Source organism: Chiloscyllium punctatum, chromosome 1, assembly GCF_047496795.1.
Source record: "Chiloscyllium punctatum isolate Juve2018m chromosome 1, sChiPun1.3, whole genome shotgun sequence".
NCBI classification, from domain to species: Eukaryota; Metazoa; Chordata; class Chondrichthyes; order Orectolobiformes; family Hemiscylliidae; genus Chiloscyllium; species Chiloscyllium punctatum.
The window spans coordinates 177,449,832-177,475,767 of NC_092739.1; the positions used below are offsets into that span (position 1 = coordinate 177,449,832).

The following is a 25,936-nucleotide window of genomic DNA, read 5'->3' on the forward strand; positions in this document are numbered from 1 at the left end:
AAGGTGAGAGGAAAGAGATTTAAACAAGATATGAGGGGCAAAGTTTGTACTCAGAGGTTGGTTCGTATATGGAATGAACTTCCTGAGGAACTGGTGGATGTGGGTACAATTACAATATTTAAAAGTGTCACAAAGCTGGTCCCTTTTTTCCAAAAGCTGTTCCTTTTCTCAAGGATACTGTGTCCTTGATTTTTCCAGTGGAGTCATAAAACCCTACCAGCTCCAAGGTGACTAGTTTGGCGCAGCGATGAGAAAGGATGTTGAGAGGCTTTATGTCGATATGTAAACAGATGAGACTTCAGGCTAAAGTGGTCATGTTTTAGAAGTGATGTGTATAATGAAAGGGGAGTGGTCAGCTCTCTAGCTGAGTAGGCGAAAGTGGGTACTGTGGATGCTGGAGATCAGAGTCTAGATTAGAGTGGTGCTGGAAAAGTGCAGCAGGTCAGGCAGCATCTGAGGAGCAGGAAAATTGATGTTTCAGGCAAAAGCCCTTCATCAGGAATCCTTGTGTAATTTTATGAATACATTTTTGTCTATTTTAAAATCTGGTAGTCAACCTCACTGACTTACTCCAGGTAATTTTCACTGTACACTTACCGAAACAAATTGCAAAGTTATGGTCTGGGCTGCTTGCTTAAGAATGTTTTTGAGTGGTCTGGCCTCATCATTTGGATAAGTACATGAATAGGAAAGGTTAGGAGGGATACAGGCCAGGAGTAGGCAGGTGGGACCAGTTTAGTTTGGGATTATGGTCAGCATTATGGTTGGACTGAAGAGGCTGCTTCTGTGCTGGATGACTATGATGTCAGACATGCTGAAGTTTTCCAGAAATTCCTATTTTTGTGTCAAACGTGTACAAGATGTTCTTATTTTCAACCTATATGTGATGGTGGGTGATAGAAGGGCTTGGTCTTGCCACTACTGGAATTAAAACATCGATAGCCAGAGAGCTGTCAGGGAGATACACACGCAGGAGGCTGGAAGAACACGGTAACCCAGGCAGTATCCAGAGGTGGAGAAGTCAACGTTTTGGGTGTAATACTTCTTCAGGGGTTAGCTGGGGGTAAGGGGAGCTGCAGATAAAGGGGATGGAGGGGAGTTATGGGGAAGGCTTTTGGGTGGGAGAGGGCAGGGGAGGGGAGGGCAGGGGAGGTGAGGTAGGGTAGGTCAACACTGGTCAAGGGTACGACCTGGTTGGTGGATGGGAAGAATGAATCCAGTTGGGAGTTGAGAGGAAGGGCTGATCAGAGGAATGGAAGGGAGTAGAAGGGGCTGGAAACAGAGGAGGAGGATGGGAAGAGAGGATATTTCAAACCGGAGAACTCAACAATGTTAAGTCCTCCAGGCTGTAAGGTGCTCAGGTGGAAGGTGGAAGGTGAGGTGTTGTGCTCAGATTCACTGTGGCAATGGAGGAGGCAAAGGATGGTTATGTAGGAAAAGGAGGGGGAAGAGTACTTTAAATTGAACGGAAGGGGGGATCCAAGATGGTGGTGATCTGGGAGGATCGTGTTGCAGAGCTCAGCACTGCAGCACAAGTAGGATGAATTTCTAACCCGCTCAACCTGGACCATCACGATATCTTGGGATTCTAGAAAGGTCAATGAGTCCGAGAAAACTGTGAAAAACTGACTTACCTGCGTTTTTGCCATCCAGAGATGCCGAAGAAGGGAGGAGGACTGTCTGAGGCTGGACCCAAGGCCTTGCCTGCAGGATCATTGGACTCAATTACTTACCAGGCTCTGGTGAACAAGCTCACAAAATCTTGTGAGATGTTGGGTAAGCAGAAAGAGGAGAAGCTGGCCCCGATCTCTATCATGCTGCAGAAGCATGAACAGCAGCTCGGAGACCTGGAAAAGCAGACAGATGAGGTTGAATGCAAAGTCACAGGGGTGGAAGTTGATGCCAGTTCCTCCAGAGATAGGATCCAAGCCCTGGAGAAGCAGGTCTGTAGTTTGCATGACCAAGTGGATGATCTTGTGAACAAGGGCAGGAGAAAGAATATTCCGATTGTTGGTCTGCCTGAGGGTAAGGAAGGAGAGCGGCCTGTGGATTTTATTGAGGAATGGATGCCAAAATTCTTTAACTTGGAGGCTGGCATGAGAGGCTTGAAGATCGAGGGGCCTCACCGGGTCAAGACGTGGAGATCAGGTCTGGGTCAAAATCTTCGTCCTCTCCTGGTGCAGTTTTATCACTACAGAAATAAGGAGAGAATCGTGGAAGCTTCCAGAATCAAGGGGAAGGATCCAAAGGCCCTAATTTATGAGGGTGCTAGGGTCATGTTCTTCCAGGACTTCTCAGCGGCGGTGATCCAGAAAAGAATATCCTGTGACGGTGTCAAGAGAAGACTGAGAGAGCTTGGGATTCAGTACTCTCTGAGGTAATGGGTGGTGCTCCGGTAAAACACCTTAGATGGATCTATACCTCTCTCTCTATGACACATCGGAGAAGGCAATAGACTTTGTGGACAAATTAACCTCATCTGAACAATTTAATATGTACAAATAGTCTTTGTTTTTTTAAAAGAAAACAGAGGAAGTCCAGTTGGAGCTTTCTTTTCCTTTTTTCTTCTATGGGGTAATAACTTGTTTAAATTATGTTTGGTGGTGGTTGAGATATGTACTTTTAATTTCTAAGTTAAGTTATACCAAAGGATGGAGGGGGCAGTATTTATCCTTTTTTCTTTAAGATATGTTCTTTATTCCATGGTGTATTTCCTTTCTTTTCTGCTTGTGTTTGTGGTGCGGCTTGAGCTAGGAGGAGGGAAAATGGTTGGGGTGGCTAGGTGCCTACTTATGGGCAGTTTGGGATGGGTAATTGCCCCCTGTGGGCAGGGGTTGAGTTCCTCTACTCAGTGCCGTTGGTGCTTTATATGTTGGTTTGTTTTTTGGTTTTTGTAGTTTTTAATCTTTGATAGTTTTGTAGGTTTGTTAAATGTCGTGGTTTTAGTTTATGTAGTTTTTATGTTGAATGGATCATGTGACTCTAAGGCTCAGTGATTTGTGGTTCGTGTTCCTCCTCTCTGGAATTTAAATGTTACTGCAGAAGGTTATGATGAATGACTTAATTAAATGGTGTATCAAGGGGAGTCACTCACCAGTTCAGAAGAAGGTACTTTTGAGTCTTAGAAAGGAGAACATACTGCTTTGTTACAGGACACACACTTGGATGATAGGGAGCCAGAAACTACAGCAGAATGGCTTTAACCAAGTTTATTTTTCATCATTTAATACCAGAAGTCGGGCAGTGGCTATACTGGTTAGGAGGAATCTCCCATTTAAGTTACGAGAGTGTGTTAAAGACACACATGGAAGGTTTGTAATTCTTAAAATGGGGAAGAATGTGGTGTTTTAAATGTTTATTGGTCTCCTGCTCATCCCCTCAAATTTTAGGTAAATGCGTTTTCTAAACTGATCAATCTCGAGTCCTGGCACATCATTAAAGGGGGAGATTTTAACTGTCTCATGGATCCCACAGTAGACAGGATGCCCAAAGGCCCCCTGATACCCTCTGTACAAACGAAACAATTAGTGGATCTGTGTGTGTGGGAAGAGTTAGGGTTGGTGGATGTCTGGAGGCATCTCCACCCGACAGGCAGGGATTTTACTTTTTGTTTCAATTCGCACAGATGTCACATCAGGATTGATGCTTTTTCTCTGACCCCTGTGGCAACCCTGGACTTGGTGGCATCTTGTACGATTGGTGATATTACCATCTCCGATCACGCTCCAGTGCACCTGTTGGTTAAGGTTAAGGATGTTACAGTGCGTTCGAAGTATTGGTGAATAGGTCCTTTTATCCTCAAGGATAATGTGTTTGTGGAGTATTTCTCTAGGGAATTTTGGGCATTCTTAGACATTAACTCAGGTTGGTTGGTAATCCATCCGTCCTTTGAGAAACTGCCAAAGCCTATGCCAGGGGGTTAATTATTTCCTACTCTGCCAGTAGGAAGCAGCAGAAGGGTGAGTAGCAATGTCTCCGTGAAGCACGGTTGAAGGTAGCCGAGAAGGCTTACTCTGACAGGCCCTCGTTAGTCATACTCCAGAGGATTACAGCACTGCGGTCTGCATTGAATTCTGTGCTCATGCAGACAGCAAAGAAGGAGCTTACTTTTGCAAAGCAACGCTTGTATGAGCATGGTGACAGGCCAGGCAAATAATGAGCATATCTCGCCAGGGAAAGGAGTGCCCCACAAGCCATGCTGGCGATCAGGGAAGCATCGAGGAACCTAACATTTGACTCCAAAAAGATTAATATGGCATTCCAGAGATTTTACTCAATGTTATGCCAATTTGAGGGTTGTGAGGAGGGGCAGACCAAAATGGAATCTTTTTTAAGGATCTGGAGCTCCTGGGCATGACCTCCCAACAAGAGTCCTTTCTCAATGCCCCCTTATGAGAGCAAGAGGTGCAGGAAGCTGTAAGGCAGCTTCAGAATGGACTTCCCAGTGAATTCTACAAGGAATTTATAAACATACTGTCAGGCCGGATTTAATGTTTAATAAGTCATAGAGCCATGATTGTCTCCCGTCATCTCTGAGACAGGCCAATATTTTGCTTATTCTTAAAAAAGGAAGGTCCCAGAGGACTGTGCTTCGTACAGACCCATTTCGCCCTTAAATGTGGACTTTAAAATCCTCTCTAAGACTCTCGCATTAAGGCTGAGACTGTGTTATCTTCTATTGTTAAAGAGGATCAGATGGGCTTCATAAAGGGTTGCAGACCCTCCAATAATGTTAGGAGACTGCTCAATGTAATTCAAACATGTCAACAACAGTCAATACAGGGATTGGTGATTTCTCTGGATGCAGAGACGGCATTTGACTGAGTTGAACTGTCATACCTTTTCTATACACAGTTTGGTTTGGGCGAAGTCTTTTTAAGATGGTTAAAGGTTCTCTACAGAGGCCCTCTCGCTGCGGACATCACCAGTGGGGTATGATCCAGCAATTTTAAGGAGCAGCCGGCAGGAATGTCCTCTTTCGCCACTGTTTTTTACGTTGGTGATTGAACCATTAGCAGAGGCCATTCGCAGGAACCCTAATCGATCAGCTCCAGAAGTGGGGTCAAAATTACATAAGATTTTGTTGTATCAGACGATGTCCTAATTTTTTTTCAAATCCAGCAGTTTCAGTGCCTTGCCTGATACAATGCGGTAAAAACAATGACTGCAGATGCTGGAAACCAGATTCTGGATTAGTGGTGCTGGAAGAGCACAGCAGTTCAGGCAGCATCCAAGGAGCTTCGAAATCGACGTTTCGGGCAAAAGCACAATGCATCTACATGCTTGGCACCTTTTCGGGGTACAAGTTTAATCTTGCAAAATCAGAGGCTCTGCCAATGGGTGGTCTTACGAAGGTGGTCTTGAGGGCAAATATCGATTTCCATTTAAGTGGTCAAAGGGGGTTTTGTGTATTTGGGCATATTCATTACCCAAGTTCTGGATCAGCTTTTCAAAGCTTCCAGTCTCATGGTTGGGTTGGATAGCGCTTATTAAGATGAACGTTCTCACCCGTTTGTTATACCCTATACGGATGCTCCTCCTGATTTTCAATAAGTAAACATTCAGGAGGCTGAATGGCTGGTTCAGCTCCTTTATTTGGCATCATAAGCAGCCCCTCATTAAGTTAGTTAAACTGCAACTGCCTCAGAGACTGGGGGGAGTGGACCTTCCGGACATTAAAAGCTACCAACTAAGCTTGCTCTAATCCTGTCTGAGTGATTGGGCCTGTGGGGACCCTCTTTCAATATGGTTAGATATCGAAGCCTCCCAGACAACGAGCCCCCTTTTTAGTTTGCTGTTTCTAGACAACATGAAGACAGTCAGGGAATATTGCCATAACCCAATAGTTATCCATACTGTTAAAACATGGAGGGCAATTCGACAGAGGGAAGACAATACTGGCAAAACATCTTCTCTTATACCTATAGTGGGCATGTTGGGTTTTCAACCAGGGATGATAGATCCGAAAAGACCACTCCCTCCGCGACTCCCTCGTCAGGCCCACACCCCCCACCAACCCAACCTCCACTCCCGGCACCTTCCCCTACAACCGCAAGAAATGCAAAACTTGCGCCCACACCTCCTCCCTTACTTCCCTCCGAGGCTCAAAGGGATCCTTCCATATCCACCACAAATTCACCTGCACCTCCACACACATCATTTACTGCATCCGCTGCACCCGATGGGGCCTCCTCTATATTGGGGAGACAGGCCACCTACTTGCGGAACGTTTCAGAGAACACCTCTGGGACACCCGGACCAACCAACCCAACCACCCCGTGGCTCAACACTTTAACTCCCCCTCTCACTCCACCAAGGACATGCAGGTCCTTGGACTCCTCCGTCGCCAGACCATAGCAACACGACGGCTGGAGGAAGAGCGCCTCATCTTCCGCCTAGGAACTCTCCAACCACAAGGGATGAACTCAGATTTCTCCAGTTTCCTCATTTCCCCTCCCCCCACCTTGTCTCAGTCCCAACCCTCGAACTCAGCACCACCTTCCTAACTTGCAATCTTCTTCCTGACCTCTCTTCCCCCACCCCCACTCCGGCCTATCACCCTCACCTTAACCTCCTTCCACCTATCGCATTTCCAACGCCCCTCCCCCAGGTCCCTCCTCCCTACCTTTTATCTTAGCCTGCTTGGCACACTTTCCTCATTCCTGAAGAAGGGTTCATGCCCGAAACGTCGATTCTCCTGCTCCTTGGATGCTGCCTGACCTGCTGCACTTTTCCAGCAACACATTTTCAGCTCTGATCTCCAGCATCTGCAGTCCTCACTTTCTCCTCCATGATAGATTCAGGATTCAAGTGTTGGGCAGCTAGGGGTGTGTCTTGCACGGGTGATTTATTTGAGGGAGACACAATGATGTCCTTTGATCAGTTAGCATGGAAATATCCGCTATCTAAAAGAGACCTCTTCTGTTTATTTTTTCAAGTTAAGGATTTTATTCAAAAAAAGCTACACTTTAGATTGATCCCAACAAATCTGATATAGAGAGGATGGTGTTCATGCTGAGAGTACACTTTCTGTTAGCACTTTATATCATCAGTTTGGGGGATGCCCCTCAGCTGAGTTCGATTGGCTCTACAGGATATGGGAGAGAGAGTGAGGTGTTGAAGTTTCTTCAGAGGTGTGGGAAGATATTTGGGAAAATGCAAGAAAGGTATCAATTTGCAATCGGTCCCATGCTTTACAGTTGAAGATTCTCCATAGGGTCCACTTGGTTTTGGACTATTTGTCAAAATTTAAACCAGGGGTATCTTCAACATGTCCCAAGTGCAAGGTCTGTACGGACACTCTCACCCATTGTCTCTGGACCTGTGGTAGGCTTCAAACATACTGGAGCACTGTGGCAGGTGGAATGGAGGGGATTTTGGGTGTAAGGGTGCAGAAGGACCCAATCTCTCTTCTTTTGGGCCTGCCCAGTGTGTTCCCTGCAGATGTGCATAAGAAAAAGCTTTTCAATATCCTCACTTTTTGTGCAAGAAAGAATATCTTGCTAGGTTGGGTATCTGGGTTGGGTATCTGAAAACTCCCGGGACTGTTGGGTTGGCGGAAGATTGTTTTGGAATATATTCTCTTGGATTTTCTCACAAGTATAGTACACCACAAGACTGAGAATTTTTATAAGACATAACAGCCCTTTTTGGAATACCTGGACTCAGATTTATCTGCCACACTAACAAGGGCTTTTACATAGCCATAACGATTGGGTTTTACAAGTCCAATATCCAAGGAAGAGGAACTGTGAATGTATGACTGTCTTGTTTGGCCGAGTTGAGTTATTATTATTGATTAGTTTGTTGTTGGTAATTATTTATTTAGTTAAATAGTTAGTTGGGTTTTTATATTATATATTATGGGGGTACATGGGGGTATGGGTTTCTTTTACTTTTTCTCTCGTGTTTCTTTTTGTATTGTTTTGAAATGTATTGTTTTGTATTTGTGGTAATATTTAAAAATCTATTTTATCAATGAAAATATATCTTTAAAAAAAGGATGGTGACTGGGAGGTCCGGTCAGCTCCTGCAGGCCTGGCTGTAATGCTTGGCGAAATGGGTCCTAAGTTTATGTTTTATCTCCCTGATGTAGAGAAGACCACATTGGGACCACTGCATTCAATAAACTAAATTGCAGGAAATGCAGGTGAACCTCTGTCTCACCTGGAAGGACTGTTTGAGGCCATGGATGGAGGTGGGGGTGGGGGGGGGGGTGGGGGGGGTGGTGATGGTGTGCGGACAAATTTTGCATCTTTTACGCTTGCAGGGAAAGGTGCCTGGGGTTTTGGGAGGGCTGGTGGGGAGAGTCGTGTGAACCAGGAACGGGCACAATGAAAAGGTCACCCCAGTGCACTTGGACAAAGAACAAAGAACAAAGAAAATTTACAGCCCAGAAACAGGCCTTTTGGCCCTCCAAGCCTGAGCTGATCAAAGTCCACTCTCCAAACTTGTCGCCCAATTCCTAAGCATCTGTATCCCTCTGCTCCTCACCTACTCATGCATCTATCTAGCCACATCTTGAATGAATCTACCGTGCCTGCCTCTACCACCTCTGCTGGCAACATGTAACAGGCACCTACCACTCTCTGTGAAAAGTACTTGCTGCATATATACCCCTTAAAATTTTCACCTCTTAACTTGAATGTGTAACCTCTCGTTATTGAATCTTTCCCCCTGGGAGAAAGCTTATCTCTATCTACCCTGTCTATACTCTTCATGATTTTGTAAACCTCAATCAGGTCCCCCCTCAATCTCCTTTTTTCTAATGAACACAATCCTAACCTACTCAACCTCCTCTTCATAGCTAGCACCTTCCATACCAGGCAACATCCTCATAAACCTTTTCTGCACCCTCTCCAAAGCGTCCACATCCTTTTGATAATGTGGCAACCAGAACTGTACACAATATTATAAATGCGGCCAAACCAATGTCTTGTCCAATTTTAACATGATCTGCCAGCTCTTATACTCAATACCCCGCTCGATGAAGGCAAGCATACTATATGCCTTCTTGACAACTCTATCCACCTGTGCAGCAACCTTCAGGGTACAATGGACCTGAACTCCCAGATCTCTCTGCTCATCAACTTTTCCCAAGGCTCTTCTATTTACTGTATAATTTCCCAAGGCACTAGAATTAGATTCCCAAAATGCATCACCTCGCCTTTGTCTGGATTGAACTCCATCTGCCACTTCTCCGCCCAACTCTCCAGTCTATCTATATTCTCCTGTATCTTTGACAGTCCCTTATGTTTTCTGCTACTCCACCAATTTTCATGTCAGCTGCAAACTTACTGATCATACCAACAGTTCCCTCTTCCAGATCATTTATGTACATTACAAATGACAGTGGCCCCAATACTGATCCCTGTGGACCACCACTGGTCACCTTCCTCCATTCTGAGAAACTTCCTTCAACCACTACTCTCTGACTCCTGTTGTTCAACCAGTTCTTTATCCACCGAGCTAGAACACCCTGCACACCATGTGACTTCACTTTCTCCGTTAGTTTACCATGAGGAACCCTATCAAACGCCTTACTAAAGTCCATGTATATGACATCAACAGTCCTTCCTTCATCTATCAACTTGGTCACTTCCACAAAGAACAGTATTAAGTTGGTTAGGCATGATCTCTCCCGCACAAAACCATGTTGCCTATCACTGATAAGCCTATTATTTTCCAAGTATCAATAGATCCAATCCCTCAGTACCTCTCCAGCAACTCTCATACCAGTGATGACAGGCTCACTGGTCTGTAGTTACCTGGAATATCCCTACTATCCTTCTTGTACAGGGGGACAACATGAGCAACCTTCCAGTCCTCACCTGTATTTAAGGATGCCACAAGGATATCTGTCAGGGCCCCAGTAATTTCCTCTCTTGCCTCCCTCAGGAACCTGGGATCCCATCCGGTCCTGGGGATTTGTCCACCTGGAGCTTGTTAGGGAAACAACCAAATAAAATACAGCCCTCTCACCTTCATCTCTCACAACTGTGCACCTGCAACACACACACAATCACTGGATGAGAAACGCAGGAAACCAGCTAATGTTTTGGGAACCCTTGTCTTAATCCTGCCACTGTAGATAGAGGAATTTGAGTTCAACAAAATTTGGAATTAAAATTCTAATGTAGGCCATGAAACAATTGTTGGGAAGGAATTCTGCCATCCTGATCCAGTTTGGCATACACGTGACTCCAGACGTACAACAATGTGGTTTGCTTCTAACATGCCTCTGAAATCATTCAGTTTAGTTTGTGACAAAGTCTCAAAAAAGGACTGAAACCAGACAGATCATTTGTCTTTGACCTACACTCTGGAAGTGACCACATCAACCACAGCCCTGTCGACACTGAAAAGTAGTCCTTATTAACATCTGTGGGCTGTACCAACATTGGAAGAGTCGACATTCTTGATGAAGGGCTTTTGCCCAAAATGTCAACTCTCCTGCTCCTTGGATGCTGCCTGACCTGCTGTGCTTTTCCAGCACCACACATCACAGATCACACATAACTTCAACTTTTGTATCATCTTGCCATGAGGGACCTTATCAAAGGCTTTGCTAAAGTCCATTTGACAACATCAAGCACTCTGCCCTCATCAATAATCTTTGTCATTTCTTCAAAGAACTCAATCAAATGGGTGAGGAATGAGCTCCCCCACACAAAACCATCCTCTCTCTCACTAATAACTCCATAATTTTCCAATATGAGTAAATTCTGTCGCTTAGAATTTTCTTCAATAATTTCCCTACCACTGACCTAAGACTCAACAGGCTATAATTTCCTGGTCTGTCTCTGTTGTCTTTCTGAGACAAAGGAAGAGCATTGGCTATTTTCCATTTCTCTGGGACCTCATCTGTGACTAATGAGGATACAATCATTTCATACGGGCCCCCAGCAATATCTTCACTTGCTTCCCTTAGTATTCTCAGATAGATCAGTCCCTGGGATCTGGGGACCTTCAACTATTGTCAGGACATAGGATAGTTAGCTAGGCCAAATTAGACTCCCTATCACTGGATTCACTACACAGTAAATCAGAACAATTAATGGCTGTCAAAATTGATCGGTTCCTCACTAGACTTTACAAATAACCACATCAAAAACAAATTACTGGATAATTTCAGCAAATCTGGCCTACAGCCTATCCAATCTCTCCTACTCTTAGTTTTTATTATCACTTTGTCAGTTTCTCTTCTTTCCTGACATGATCATCAATCCCTCCCTAGCCTTTCTCTCTCTCTCTCTCTGCGATCCATCTCCACCTATCTGCTCATCTCCCCTTCCCTCTACACCCCTCCCTTCCTACCACCCAGTGCTCAGCATAAACACCACTGTGTGATAGCTGCTGCAATTTCTGATGAAGTGTCACCAATACAATTACATCTGTCCTCAAGTAAGGGACCCAAAAAGGTGTGATCTCTCTAATGCCTTGTACAATTCCAACAATACTTGTTTACTTTTATACTTTATTCATTTTGCATTAAATGCCAAAACTCCATGTGCCTTCCTTATTACCTGCAGCACCTGCATATTTGCATAATTCATGCACAAGGACACCCAGATCCCACTGTACCGAAGCACTCGGAAGTTTCGTTCCCTTTAGATAATAAGTTGCTTTCATATTCCTCCATCCAAAATGAATAACCTCACATTTATCCTCCTCAAAAGTCACACAACACCAAGTTATAGTTTGACAGGTTTACTTGAAATCATAAGCTTTCGCAGCATTGCCCCTTTGTGAGGGACGTCACCTGATGAAGGGCAGTGCTCTGAAAGCTTGTGGCTTCAAATAAACCTGTCGGAATATAACTTGATGTTATGTGATGTTTGAACTTCTCCACCCCAATCCAACACCAGTGCCTCCATATCATGGTTATTCTCATCATTTATCATCTGCCAAATTTTGGCTCATTTACCAAATCTATCCACATATGTTTGTAAATTTCTTAGTTCTTCATTACAACTTACTTTTCCACCTATTTTAGTGCCATCTGCAAATTTGGCAAGGACATTTTCTATCTTCACATTCAAGTTATTAATTGAACATAGTAGGTAGACAGTATAGCACAGAAACAGACCACTCAGCCCACCATGCCTGTGCTGACTACGATGCCATTCTAACCTAATCCCATCTGTTGAAACATATGGTTTGTATTCTGAATATCCTGTCTCTTCATGTGTCTGTCTAAATGCCTCTTAAAAATGGAGTTAATCCAGGTTGCAAGTAGTTGGGAACCTGAGGACTGAAACCTGTGGCACATTCTTGATTACATCTTATCACGAAACTGTTCATCACCAAGTAATGTTCTGGGGACAAGGGTCCAAATCCCACCACAGCAGATGGTAGAATCTGGAATCAACAGAAGTCTGGAAAAAAGAAGCTAATGGTGACCATAAATCTATTGTTGATTGTTGGACAAACCCATCCAGTTCCCTTTACGGAAGGGAACTGCCACGCTTAGCTGGTCTGGTTGATATGTGACTCCAGACCTACAGTAATGTGATTAACTCTTAACTACCCTCTAGGCAATTAGCAATGGGCGATAAATACTTGCCTGACCAGCCATACCTTCATTTGCAAATGAAGTTTAAAAAATCCAGTTATCCTGACTCTCTGTTTTCTGCTGGTTAGACGGTCCTCTATCCTAGCTAATAAATTCCCCTCACTCCATGTGACCTTGTGTATTGACCTTTTCTGTGTAACCTTTTCAAATGCCTTCTGAATTCTACTGATACAAAATCTACAGGATTCCAATATTCACTTTGCTTATGGCATCTTCAAAGAACTCTAGCAAATTAGTCGAACATGATTGTATTTTGACTTTCCAAATGTCCTAATTTTCCTTAATAATGAATTCTAACAATTTCCCATCAATACATGCTAATCTAACTCACCTGTAATTTCTTATTTTCTGCCTCCATCCCCTTTTGAATAAGAGTGTTACATTTGCAATTTTCCAGAGGAACTGTTCCCGCATTCAGGGGATTTTGCAAAGTTATAACCAATAGATTCAGTTCCTTTAAGATGTAGATGTAGATGTAGGTCTCAGTCACTGGGGACTTACCTGCCTTCAATCCCAACAGTTTGCTTTGTATGTTTTCCCTCATGATGATGATTGTTCTAAGTTCCTCATTTTCGATAACTTCTGTTCACCTGTCACTAAAGTAGTATACACGTAGGGGGCATGGACTGAGAATTAGGGCCAGACTGTTCAGGAGAGATATAAGAAATCATGTCTACACCCAAAAGGTGGTAGATGTTTGGAAATTTCCCTCACAAATGGCAGTGGATGCTGGCTCAGTTGTTAATTTGAAATTGGAGATGAATACATTGTTGTTAAACCATGGTATTAAAGGATATTGTCCAAAGACAGTTTTATGGAATGAGGCCACAGATCAGCCATAATCTCGCTGGATGGTAGATTGGGCTCAGGGGGCTGAAAGACATACTCCTGTTACTGCTGGATTGGTGTCAGGGACTCCCTTGAAAACTGAGGCAAAACATTGATTTAGTGACTCTGTTATTTCAGAGTTCACCATTATTAACTGACCAGCCTCATCCTCCAAGTGAGCAACATTCACTTTAGCTACTTTCTTCCTTTTGCACTTTTGCTGTCCATTTTTATACATTGTTCCAGCTTCCTTTCATAATTTGCATTTGCTGTTTTTATGACTTTTGTGTCCCTTTTTAAAGTTACTGGGAAGAGAGAATTTATAAGTTTGCAGATGATACAAAACTTGAAAAACTACAACTGGTGAGAATGATTGTGATGGAACTGCAAATGAATATTGACAAGTTGGTGGAGGGGTTGGATGTGTGGCAGATAAGGCTCAATATACAGCAATATGAAGTGCCAGAAGTTGCAAAATGAAATAAGAGACACAATTCTAAAGGGGGTGCAGGTGCAGAGGAACTTGGGGTATATATGTGCATAGAGCATTGAAAGTGGCAGGACAGGTGGAGAAAGCAGTAAATAAAACACAGATCTTTTCACTTGTTGGCAAGGGCTTTCCTGGTTGGTCCTGCATTTGTTACCTGTCACTGGATGTCCTTGAGAAGGAGTGGGGAGGACTCTTCTTAAAACAGACTTAGGTTGAGAAGTGCCAAGTAAGATTTGAGCCACATAAATGTCAGGCAGTGACCATTACCAATAAGAGACAATAACCACTGCCCCTTTACATTCAAAGGTGTTCCCATCACTAAATTGCTTACTATCAAAATCCTGGGGTTGACCATTGATACAACTGGACTGGCCACATAAAACAAGTGGCAACAAGACCAGGTCAGAGGCTAGGAATACTGCAGTGAGTAACTCACCTCCTGACTCCCAAAAGCCTATCCACCATCTGCAAGGCACAAGTCAGGAATGTGATGGAATAGCAACCATTTGCCTAAATGGGTGCAGCTCCAACAACATTCAAAAAGCTACCCACTTGAGTGGCACCATATCCACAAGCATCCACTCTCTCCACAACTGACACTTACTGTCTACAGAAATTAGCCAAACATCCTTCGACAACACCTGGCAAACCTAAAACCGCTGCCGCACAGAAGACATGTTCCCTCTAAAAGTTTGTGTTACTGCGTGGGCTTCTGAGTTCTGTTCATAACAGTAACTTCAGGAGAAGGAAATCAAGGTGTCCACCTGTTGTTTAGAACATGGAACAGTACAGCTCAGGGAATGGCCTTCCGCCCGTGAGCATTTATCTTAATCTAAGATCTAAACTTGTACACACTCCTCAATTTACTGTTGTCCATGTGCTTGTCCAGCAGTCACTTCAATGTCCCTAATGTTTTTGACTCTACTCCCACTGCTGGTAGTGACATACACCCACCATTCTCTGTGTAAAGAACCTACCTCTGACATCTCCCCTACACCTTCCTCCAATCACCTTAAAATTATGACCCCTCGTGACAGCCATTTCTGCCCTGGGGAAATGTCTCTGGCTATCTACTCTATCTATGCCTGTCATTACACTGTATACCTCTATCAAGTCACCTCTCTTCTTTCTTCTCTCCAATGTAAAAAGCCCGAGCTCACTCAACCTCCAATCCAGACAGCATCCTGGTAAATCTCCTCTGCACCCTCTCTAAAGCATCTACATCCTTCCTATAATGAGGCAACCAGAACTGGATACAATATTCCAAGTGTGGCCTAACCAGGGTTTTGTAGAACTGCAGCATAACCTCGCAGCTCCTAAACTCAATCACCTTGCTTACGACAGATGTTGGTCTGTAATTCCCATAGCTTCTCGTGAATCTATTCAACTCTTCCTTAAATGTTCAAAAATTCTGTTTTCAATACCTTATAAGGTGTAGAGTTCCTCTTGCTGAGATATTTGTATCATCAAGAGTCACAGGTGAGGTGCCAGAAGACTGGAGGTTGGCTAAAGTGGTGCCACTGTTTAAGAACGATGGTAAGGACAAGTCAGGGAACTATAGACCAGTAAGCCTGACCTCGGTGGTGGACAAGTTGTTGGAGGGAATCCTGGGGAACAGGATGTACATGTATTTGGATTAGTGGTGCTGGAAGAGCACAGCAGTTCAGGCAGCATCCAAGGAATAGCGAATCGACGTTTCGGGCAAAAGCCCTTCATCAGGAATAAAGGCAGAGAGCCTGAAGCGTGGAGAGATAAGCTAGAGGAGGGTGGGGGTGGGGAGAAAGTAGCATAGAGTACAATAGGTAAGTGGGGGAGGGGATGAAGGTGAAAGGTCAGGGAGGAGAGGGCGGAGTGGATAGGTGGAAAAGGAGATAGGCAGGTAGGACAAGTCCGGACAAGTCATGGGGACAGTTACTGAGCTAGAAGTTTGGAACTAGGGTGAGGTGGGGGAAGGGGAAATGAGGAAGCTGTTGAAGTCTACATTGATGCCCTGGGGTTAAAGTGTTCCGAGGCGGAAGATGAGGCGTTCTTCTTCCAGGCGTCTGGTGGTGAGGGAGCAGTGGTGAAGGAGGCCCAGGACTTCCATGTCCTTGGCAGAGTGGGAAGGGGAGTTGAAATGTTGGGCCACGGGGCGGTGTGGTTGATTGGTGCGGGTGTCCCGGAGATGTTCCCTAAAGTGCTCTGCTAGGAAGCGCCCAGTCTCCCCAATGTAGAGGAGACCGCATCGGGAGCAACGTATACAATAAATGATATTAGTGGATGTGCATGTAAAATTTTGATGGATGTGGAAGGCTCCTTTAGGGCCTTGGATAGAGGTGAGTGAGGAGATGTGGGCACAGGTTTTACAGTTCCTGCGGTGGCAGGGGAAAATGCCAGGATGGGAGGGTGGGTCGTAGGGGGGTGTGGACCTGACCAGATAATCACGGAGGGAACGGTCTTTGCGGAAGGCGGAAAGGGGTGGGGAGGGAAATATATCCCTGGTGGTGGGGTCTTTTTGGAGGTCGCGGAAATGTCGGCGGATGATTTGGTTTTTGTGAAGGTTTGTAGGGTGGAAGGTGAGCACCAGGGGCGTTCTGTCCTTGTTACGGTTGGAGGGGTGGGGTCTGAGGGCAGAGGTGCGGGATGTGGACGAGATGCATTGGAGGGCATCTTTAACCACGTGGGAAGGGAAATTGCGGTCTCTAAAGAAGGAGGCCATCTTTCCAGCATCTGCAGTCATTGTTTTTACCTTGTACATGTATTTGGAAAGGCAAGGACTGATTCAGGATAGTCAACATGGCTTTGTGCGTGGGAAATCATGTCTCACAAACTTGATTGAGTTTTTGGATAAAGTAACAAAGAAGGTTGATGAGGCCAGAGCAGTAGATGTGATCTGTATGGACTTCAATAAGGCGTTTGACAAGGTTCCCCATGGAAGACTGATTAACAAGGTTAGATCTCATGGAATACAGAGAGAACTAGCCATTTGGATACAGAACTGGCTCAAAGGTAGAAGACAGAGGGTGGTGGTGGAGGGTTGTTTTTCAGACTGGAGGACTGTGACCAGTGAAGTGCCACAAGGATCGGTGCTAAGCCCTTTACTTTTTGTCATTCACATAAATGATTTGGATGCGAGCATAAGAGGTACAGTTAGTAAGTTTGCAGATGACACCAAAATTGGAGGTGTAGTGGACAGTGAAAAGGGTTACCTCAGATTACAACAGGATCTGGACCAGATGGGCCACTGGGCTGAGAAGTGGCAGATGGAGTTTAATTCAGATAAATGCGAGGTGCTGCATTTTGGGAAAGCAAATCTTAGCAGGACTTATACACTTAATGGTAAGGTCTGAGGCAGTGTTGCTGAACAAAGAGACCTTCGAGTACAGGTTCATAGCTCCTTGAAAGTGGAGTCGCAGGTAGATAGGATAGTGAAGAAGGCATTTGGTATGCTTTCCTTTATTGGTCAGAGAGTTGAGTACAGGAGTTGGGAGGTCATGTTGCAACTGTACAGGACATTGGTTAGGCCACTGTTGGAATATTGCGTGCAATTCTGGTCTCCTTCCTATCGGAAAGATGTTGTGAAACTTGAAAGGGTTCAGAAAAGATTTACAAGGACGTTGCCAGGCTTGGAGGATCTGAGCTGCAGGGAGAGGCTAAACAGGCTGATGCTGTTTTCCCTGGAGCGTCGGAGGCTGAGGGGTGACCTTATAGAGGTTTACAAAATTATGAGGGGCATGGATAGGATAAATAGGCAAAGTCTTTTCCCTGGGATTGGGGAGTCCAGAACTCGAGGGCATAGGTTTAGGGTGAGAGGGGAAAGATATAAAAGAGACCTAAGGGGCAATTTTTTCACACAGAGGGTGGTATGGGTATGGAATGAGCTGCCAGAGGAAGTGATGGAGACTGGTACAATTGCAACATTTAAGAGGCATTGGGATGGCTATACGAATAGGAAGGGTTTGGAGGGATATGGGCCGGGTAGTGCAGGTGGGACTAGATTGGGTTGGGATATCTGGTCAGCATGGACGGGTTGGACTGAAGGGTCTGTTTCCATGTTGTACATCTCTATGACTCTATATACAACCTTCTTTGTGGCAGAGAATATCACTTTTTCTTGATTTTAAACAGGTGATGCATTACTGTTAAACAGTGACCCCTAGTTCTCAATGCTCTTCCATTTCCAACCCACTGATGTATACAGATCCGGGCCACACCTACCTGATGATGGCCCACAGATTTGATCTGCAAGTTGTGATGTTAGTGGGTGTTTTCTGAACTGGATGCAACTTTTACTTAAAGGAAAAAGAAGGGAGGGTCTGGAAAAGGAGAATGTAAAAGAAGGAGAAGTAACAAGCCTATGAATAGATCACAGTTAATTTCAAACTGAGGATCATTCTGAGGAAATAAAGATAGTGGACGGGACAAAATACTCGGGCCTACAAGAAAAGGGATAAGCCATGTGAATTGGCCTGTAACCGGTACTGGCTCATTCAGGGCTCACTGTATTGTTTCACTTCAAACTGACAGAGATTTTCTCTTTCTCCAGATGGGAAGGGATGTGCTGTCAGAGACAAGATATGTCGAGCTGGTGCTTGTGACAGATCAGAACCTGGTGGGTACAGTCTCCTCCTGCAGGATCAGGATTTGTGTGGATCTCTACTGTCCCTGATGCACATAAATAACTTTGGGATCTTGTTGCACATTTTCAAGCCTTAAAGAATAATGTAAAGCTGTTGGCGTAACCATCAAAAGTGGGGGAGTCATGGTAGTGTCGTGGTCATGACAAAAGACTGCTCATACCTTGTGTATTGATCTGGGGATACAAGTTCAAATCCCACTACAGCAGCTAGTCAAATTTAAATTCACTTCATAAACCTGGAACCAAAAGCCAGTCATTCATGATGAGAATCATGAAACTGTCTGTTAATGTCATAAAAAAAACAACTAGTTCACTAATGTCCTTTAGAGAAAGAAATCAGCTGTTTACCTCCTCTGGTTGACATTTGACAACCTCGATGTACCAGAACTGGGTGACCATTAACTGTCGTATGAAATGGTCTCGCAAACCACTCAGTTAAAGGGAAATGAGAGATAGGCAACAAAGGATGACTTTGTGAGAGACACACTTGTCACATTAAATCATAAACAATGAAATAGTAAAATTTTGAGGCTATTATCAGCTGGACAAGATAGATAAAAAGTTGCAGTGCGCAAAGCCAAATATGTCTTAAGAGGAGTGAGTGGAGCTGACCTGCAATTGAATGCAGAGTCGCAGAGGGAAAAACAAGAATAAAAACAAATGAAAAAGGGAACTCAAGATCCAAAATTACAGAACTGAACACTGAGACAAGGAGGCTGTGAACAGCGTGGTTGAGATGTGATAATGATTGAGCTGTGGACTCACAGACAGTGAGACATTTCAAACAGAAATAAAGTCACAGACAGAGTTTTGAGAGGCCTGGATAAAGTGGATGTGGAGGAAATGTTTCCACCAGGCGGATTGACTAGGTCCTGAAGACATGGCCTCAGAGTGAAGGGACGACCTTTGGAACTGAGATAAGGAAGAATTTCTTCAGCCAGAGGGTGGTGAGTGTATTGAAGACAGAGATAGATAGGTTCAGGATTGATAAGGGGATCGGGGGTTATAGGGAGAAAGCAAGAGAAAGAGACTGAGAAACATATCAGCTACAATCGAATGGCAAAGAAAACTCAGAATCATAGAGTCAGAGAGATGTACAGCATGGAAACAGACTCTTCGGTCTAACTCGTCCATGTTGACTAGATATCCTGACTAAATCTAGTCCCATTTGCCAGCACTTGACCCATATCCCTCCAAACCCTTCCTATTCATATACTCATCCAGATGCCTTTTAAATGTTGCAATTGTACCAGCCTCCACCACTTCCTCTGGCAGCTCATTCCATACACGTACCACCCTCTGTGTGAAAAAGTTGCCCCTGAGGTCCCTTTTATAACTTTCTCCTCTCACCTGAAAGCTATGCCCTCTAGTTCTGGACTTCCCCACCTGAGAGAAAAAACTTTGTCCATTTATCCTATCCATGCCCCTCATGATTTTATAAACCTCTATAAGGTCACCCCTCAGCCTCCGACGCTCCAGGGAAAACAACCCCAGTCTGTTCAGCCTCTCCCTGTAGCTCAAATTCTCCAACCCTGGCAACATCCTTGTAAATCTTTTCTGAACCCTTTCAAGTTTCAAGGAAGGAAACCGGAATAGGAAGGAGACCAGTATTGCAAGCAATATTCCAAAAGTGGCCGAACCAATGTCCTGTATATTGTGCTGTCCGCAACATGACCTCCCAACTCCTGTACTCAATATTCTGACCAATAATGGAAGCATAACAAATGCCTTCTTCATTATCCTGTCTACCTGTGACTCTACTATGAACCTGTACCCCAAGGTCTCTTTGTTCAGCAACACTACCTTGGACTTTGCCATTAAATGTATAAGTCCGACTCTGATTTGCCTTTCCAAAATGCAGCACCTCGCATTTATCTAAATTAAACTCTATCTGCCACTCGTCAGCCCATTGGCCCATCTGATCAAGATTTCGTTGTACTCTGAGGTAATTTTCTTCGCTGTCCACAACATCTCCAATTTTGGTGTCATTTGCAAACGTACTAACCATATCGCCTGTGTCCACATCCAAATCATTTATATAAATGATGAAAAGTAGAGGACCCAGCATTCCACTGGTCACATGGTCTAATTCTGCCTTCATGTAAGACATGAATGAAGATTTAGTGAATGGCACTCATCTACAAAGAGAGAGATTAACACATATTGGAGAGGACTCAGTTGAGCTTCACTGGAAGACAGTGAGGGGGAGACTCACAAATGGAAATGGGATGGGGGGGAATTAAAGGACAGTGAATGTCAGGATGTAAATAGTGCTATCCCACAAGGATCTGTGGAACAGCCTCAATTATTCACATTATTTAGTCATGATTTGGATAATGGCATTCGAATGTTGGATATCCAAATGTGCTAATGACACAAAAGAAGGCAGCATTGGTTAATCATGTCTTTTAATCAGCCATTCTTACCTGGTCTGACCCACATATGACTCCAGACCCACAATGATGAGTTTGACTCTCAGTTGCCCTCTGAAATGGCCAAGTAAACCAACCAGTTGTACCAATCGCTTCAAAGTCTCAACAAAGAAATGAAACTAGACAGATCACCTGGTATTGACCTAGGCACAGGAAAAGACAACAACAGAAACAGCCCTGTCAACTTTGCAGAGTCCTCCTCACTAACATTAAGGGGCTAGTGCCAAAACTGGCAGAGCTGTCTCACAGACTAGTCAAACAACAACCTGCCATAGTCATACTCGCACCTTACAATATTCCAGACGTCACCACCACCATCCCTGGATAAATCCTGTCCCACCGGCAGGACAGACCCAGCAGAGGTGGTTGCACAGTGGGACACAGTCGGGAGGGAGGTGCTCTGGGAGTCCTCAACACTGACTGTGGACCCCATGAAATCTCATGATTTCAGCTGAAACACAGGCAAGGAAACTTCCTGCTGATTACCACGTACCATCCTCCCTCAGCTGATGAGTTAATATTCCTGAGTTGAACAACACTGGACGAAGCACTGAATGTAATTGGCAGCAGCACTACAGATCGAGCTGCTCGACTACTGAAGGACATAACTGCTTGACTGCGTCTGTAGCAGGTGGTTAAGGAACCAACAACAGGGAAAAACATACTTGACCTCATCCTAACTAATCTACCAGCTGCAGATGTATACGTCCATGACAGTATCATTTTAGAGCAACCATCGCACAGTTCTTGTAGAGACCAAGTCCCACCTTCATATTGAGACTACTCTCCATCATGTTTTGTGGCTCTGTCATTGTGCTAAAAGGGACAGACTTCAAACAGATATAACACCTCAAAACTGGGCATCCAAAAAGCGCTGTGGGTCATCAACAGCAGCAGAATGGTACTCCAGCACAATCTGTAATCTCATGGTCTGGCATATTCCCCACTCAACCATTACCGTCAACCCAGAGGATCAACTTGGTTTCAATGGAGAGTGCAGGAGATCATGCCAGGAGAAGCTCCAGGCATTCTTGAAGATGAGGTGTCAACCTGGGGAAGGCAGCAAACAGGGCTACTTGCATGCTAAATAACATAAGCAGCAAGTCAGATTGCAACGGGATCTTGATCCAATGGGCCAGTGGGCTGAGAAGTGGCAGATGGAGTTTAATTTAGCTAAATGGAGGTGCTGCATTTTGGGAAAGCAAATCTTAGCAGGACTTATACACGTAATGGTAAGGTCCTAGGGAGTTTTGCTGAACAAAGAGACCTTGGAGTGCAGGTTCATAGCTCCTTGAAAGTGGAGTTGCAAGTGGATAGGATAGTGAGGAAGGCGTTTGGTAAGCTTTCCTTTATTGGTCAGAGTATTGAGTACAGGAGTTGGGAGGTCATGTTGCGGCTGTACAGGACATTGGTTCGGTCACTTTTTGAATAACGCGTGCAATTCTGGTCACCTTCCTATCAGAAAGATGTGGAACTTGAAAGGGTTCAGAAAAGATTTACAAGGATGTTGCCAGGGTTGGAGGATTTGAGCTACAGGGAGAGGCTGAACAGGCTGGGGCTGTTTTCCCTGGAGCATCGGAGGCTAAGGGGTGACCAGAAAGAGGATTACAAAATCATGAGGGGCATGGATAGTGTAAATAGTCAATGTCTTTTCCCTGAGGTGGGGGAATCCAGAACTAGAGGGCATTGTTGAGGGTCTAAGAGAAAAAATACAAAAGAGACCTGCAGGGCAACTAAATGCACTAAATGTGAGGTGATTCACTTTGGGAAGAATAACAGGAAGGCAGAATACTGGGTTAATGGAAAGATTCTTGGTAGTGTGGATGTGCAGAGGTATCTTGGACTCCATGTGCATAGATCTCTGAAAGTTGCCACCCAGTGGATAGTGCTGTTAAGAAGGCATATGGTGTGTTAGGTTTCATTGGTAGAGGGCTGAAAATGTGCTGCTAGAAAAGCGCAGCAGGTCAGGCAGCATCCAAGGAGCAGGAGAATCGACATTTCAGGCATGAGCCCTTCTTCAGGAATGGTAGATTCATTGATAGAGGGATTGAGTTCCGGAACTGCAATATCATGCTGCAACTAAACAAAACGCTGGTGTGGCCACACTTGGAATATTGTGTACAGATGTGATCGCCCCATTACAGGAAGGATGTGGAAGCATTGGAAAAGGTGCAGAGGAGATTTACCAGGACATTGCCTGGTCTGGAAGGAAAGTCTTGTGGGGAAAGGCTGAGAGACTTGGGTCTGTTCTCATTGGAAAGAAGAAGGCTAAGGGGGGATTTGAAAGACACAAACAAGATGATCAGAGGATTAGATAGGGTAAACAGTGAAAGACTTTTTTAGAACATAGAACATAGAACATAGAACAATACAGCACAGAACAGGCCCTTCGGCCCACGATGTTGTGCCGAACTTCTATCCTCGATTAAGCACCCATCCATGTACCTATCTAAATGCCGCTTAAAGGTCGCCAATGAATCTGACTCTACCACTCCCACGGGCAGCGCATTCCATGCCCCCACCACTCTCTGGGTGAAGAACCCACCCCTGACATCTCCCCTATACCTTCCACCCTTCACCTTAAATTTATGTCCCCTTGTAACACTCTGTTGTACCCGGGGAAAAAGTTTCTGACTGTCTACTCTATCTATTCCTCTGATCATCTTATAAACCTCTATCAAGTCACCCCTCATCCTTCGCCGTTCCAACGAGAAAAGGCCGAGAACTCTCAACCTATCCTCGTACGACCTACTCTCCATTCCAGGCAACATCCTGGTAAATCTTCTCTGCACCCTCTCCAAAGCTTCCACATCTTTCCTAAAGTGAGGCGACCAGAACTGCACACAGTACTCCAAATGTGGCCTAACCAAAGTCCTGTACAGCTGCAACATCACCTCACGACTCTTGAATTCAATCCCTCTGCTAATGAACGATAATACTCCATAGGCCTTCTTACAAACTCTATCCACCTGAGTGGCAACCTTCAAAGATCTATGTACATAGACCCCAAGATCCCTCTGTTCCTCCACCTGACCAAGAACCCTACCATTAACCCTGTATTCCGCATTCTGATTTGTTCTTCCAAAATGGACAACTTCACACTTGGCAGGGTTGAACTCCATCTGCCACTCCTCAGCCCAGCTCTGCATCATATCTAAGTCCCTCTGCAGCCGACAACAGCCCTCCTCACTGTCCACAACTCCACCTATCTTCGTATCATCTGCAAATTTACTGACCCACCCTTCGACTCCCTCATCTAAGTCATTAATAAAAATTACAAACAGCAGAGGACCCAGAACTGATCCCTGCGGAACTCCACTTGTAACTTGACTCCATGCTGAATATTTACCATCTACTACCACTCTCTGACTTCGACCGGTTAGCCAGTTTTCTATCCAATTGGCCAAATTTCCCTCTATCCCATGCCTCCTGACTTTCCGCATAAGCCTACCATGGGGAACCTTATCAAATGCCTTACTAAAATCCATGTACACTACATCCACTGCTCTACCCTCATCCACATGCTTGGTCACCTCCTCGAAGAATTCAATAAGACTTGTAAGGCAAGACCTACCCTTCACAAATCCGTGCTGGCTGTCCCTAATCAAGCAGTGCCGTTCCAGATACTCGTAAATCCTATCCCTCAGTACCCTTTCCATTACTTTGCCTACCACAGAAGTAAGACTAACTGGCCTGTAATTCCCGGGGTTATCCCTATTCCCTTTTTTGAACAGGGGCACAACATTCGCTACTCTCCAGTCCCCTGGTACCACCCCTGTTGCCACTCAGGAGCATACGTTGGGAGCATAGGCTGTCAGGGAAGGATGTGGTGGAAATGTGGGACTTTTTCAAGGAGCAGATACGACGTGTCCTTGATATGTATGTACCGATCAGGCAGGAAAGAAATGGTCGTGTGAGGGAGCCTTGGTTGACGAGGGAGGTTGAATGTCTAGTAAAGAGGAAGAAGGAGGCTTACATAAGGTTGAGGAAACAAGGTTCAGACAGAGCAGTGGAGGGATACAGGATAGCCAGAAGGGACCTGAAGAAAGGGATTAGGAGAGCTAAGAGAGGGCATGAAAAATCCCTGGCGGATAGGATCAAGGATAACCCCAAGGCATTCTATGCGTATGTGAGAAACCTGAGAATGACAAGAACGAGGGTAGGTCCGATCAAGGACAGTGGTGGGAGACTGTGTATTGAGTCGGAAGAGATAGGAGAGGTCTTGAACAAGTACTTCTCTTCAGTATTTACGAACGAGAGGGACTGTATTGTTGAAGAGGAGAGTGTGAAACGGACTGATAAGCTAGAAGAGATATCTGTTAGGAAGGAAGATGTGTTGGACATTTTGAACAACTTGAGGATAGACAAGTCCCCCGGGCCTGACGGGATATATCCTAGGATTATGTGGGAAGCAAGAGAGGAAATTGCAGTACCGTTGGCAATGATCTTCTCGTCTTCACTGGCAACGGGGGTGATGACGTCAGCTTGTACGAGGGGGCATAACTACAAATTGAGGGGTGATAGATTTAAGACAGATGTCAGAAGCAGGTTCTTTACTCAGAGAGTGGTAAGGGTGTGGAATGCCCTTCCTTTTAAGGTAGTCAACTCAGCCACATTAGGGAGATTTAAACAATCCTTAGATAAGCACATGGATGATGATGGGATAGTGTAGGGGGACGAGCTGAGAATAATTCATAGGTTGGCACAACATCAAGTGCCGAAGGGCCTGTTCTGCGCTGTATTGTTCTATGTTCTATGTTCTATGTTCATACAGAGGGTGATGTGGGTATGGACTGAGCTGCCAGAGGAAGTGGTCAAGGCTAGTACAATTACAGCATTTAAATACAGTAGCACCTCGACTTATGAACTTAATCCATTCCTGGACCCGGTTCGCGAACCGAAAAGTTCACGAACTGAATCAATTTTTCCCATTGTTCGGAGAGTGTAAGAATGCTTGGATAGCTGTTCACAGTGCACGCACCAAAGACGAACTG

At 44.8% G+C, this 25,936-nt stretch overlaps 1 protein-coding gene across 1 annotated transcript in view; it reads left to right on the forward strand.

Annotated features, from left to right (window-relative positions):
- The window catches only part of LOC140480821 (disintegrin and metalloproteinase domain-containing protein 12-like), a 228,118-nt gene that overhangs the window by 84,079 nt on the left and 118,103 nt on the right, over positions 1–25,936 (forward strand). Inside the window, exon 7 of the mRNA XM_072576260.1 lies at positions 18,418–18,483. Coding sequence (XP_072432361.1) covers positions 18,418–18,483 — 66 coding nt within the window. The remainder of the gene's footprint in view (positions 1–18,417; positions 18,484–25,936) is intronic.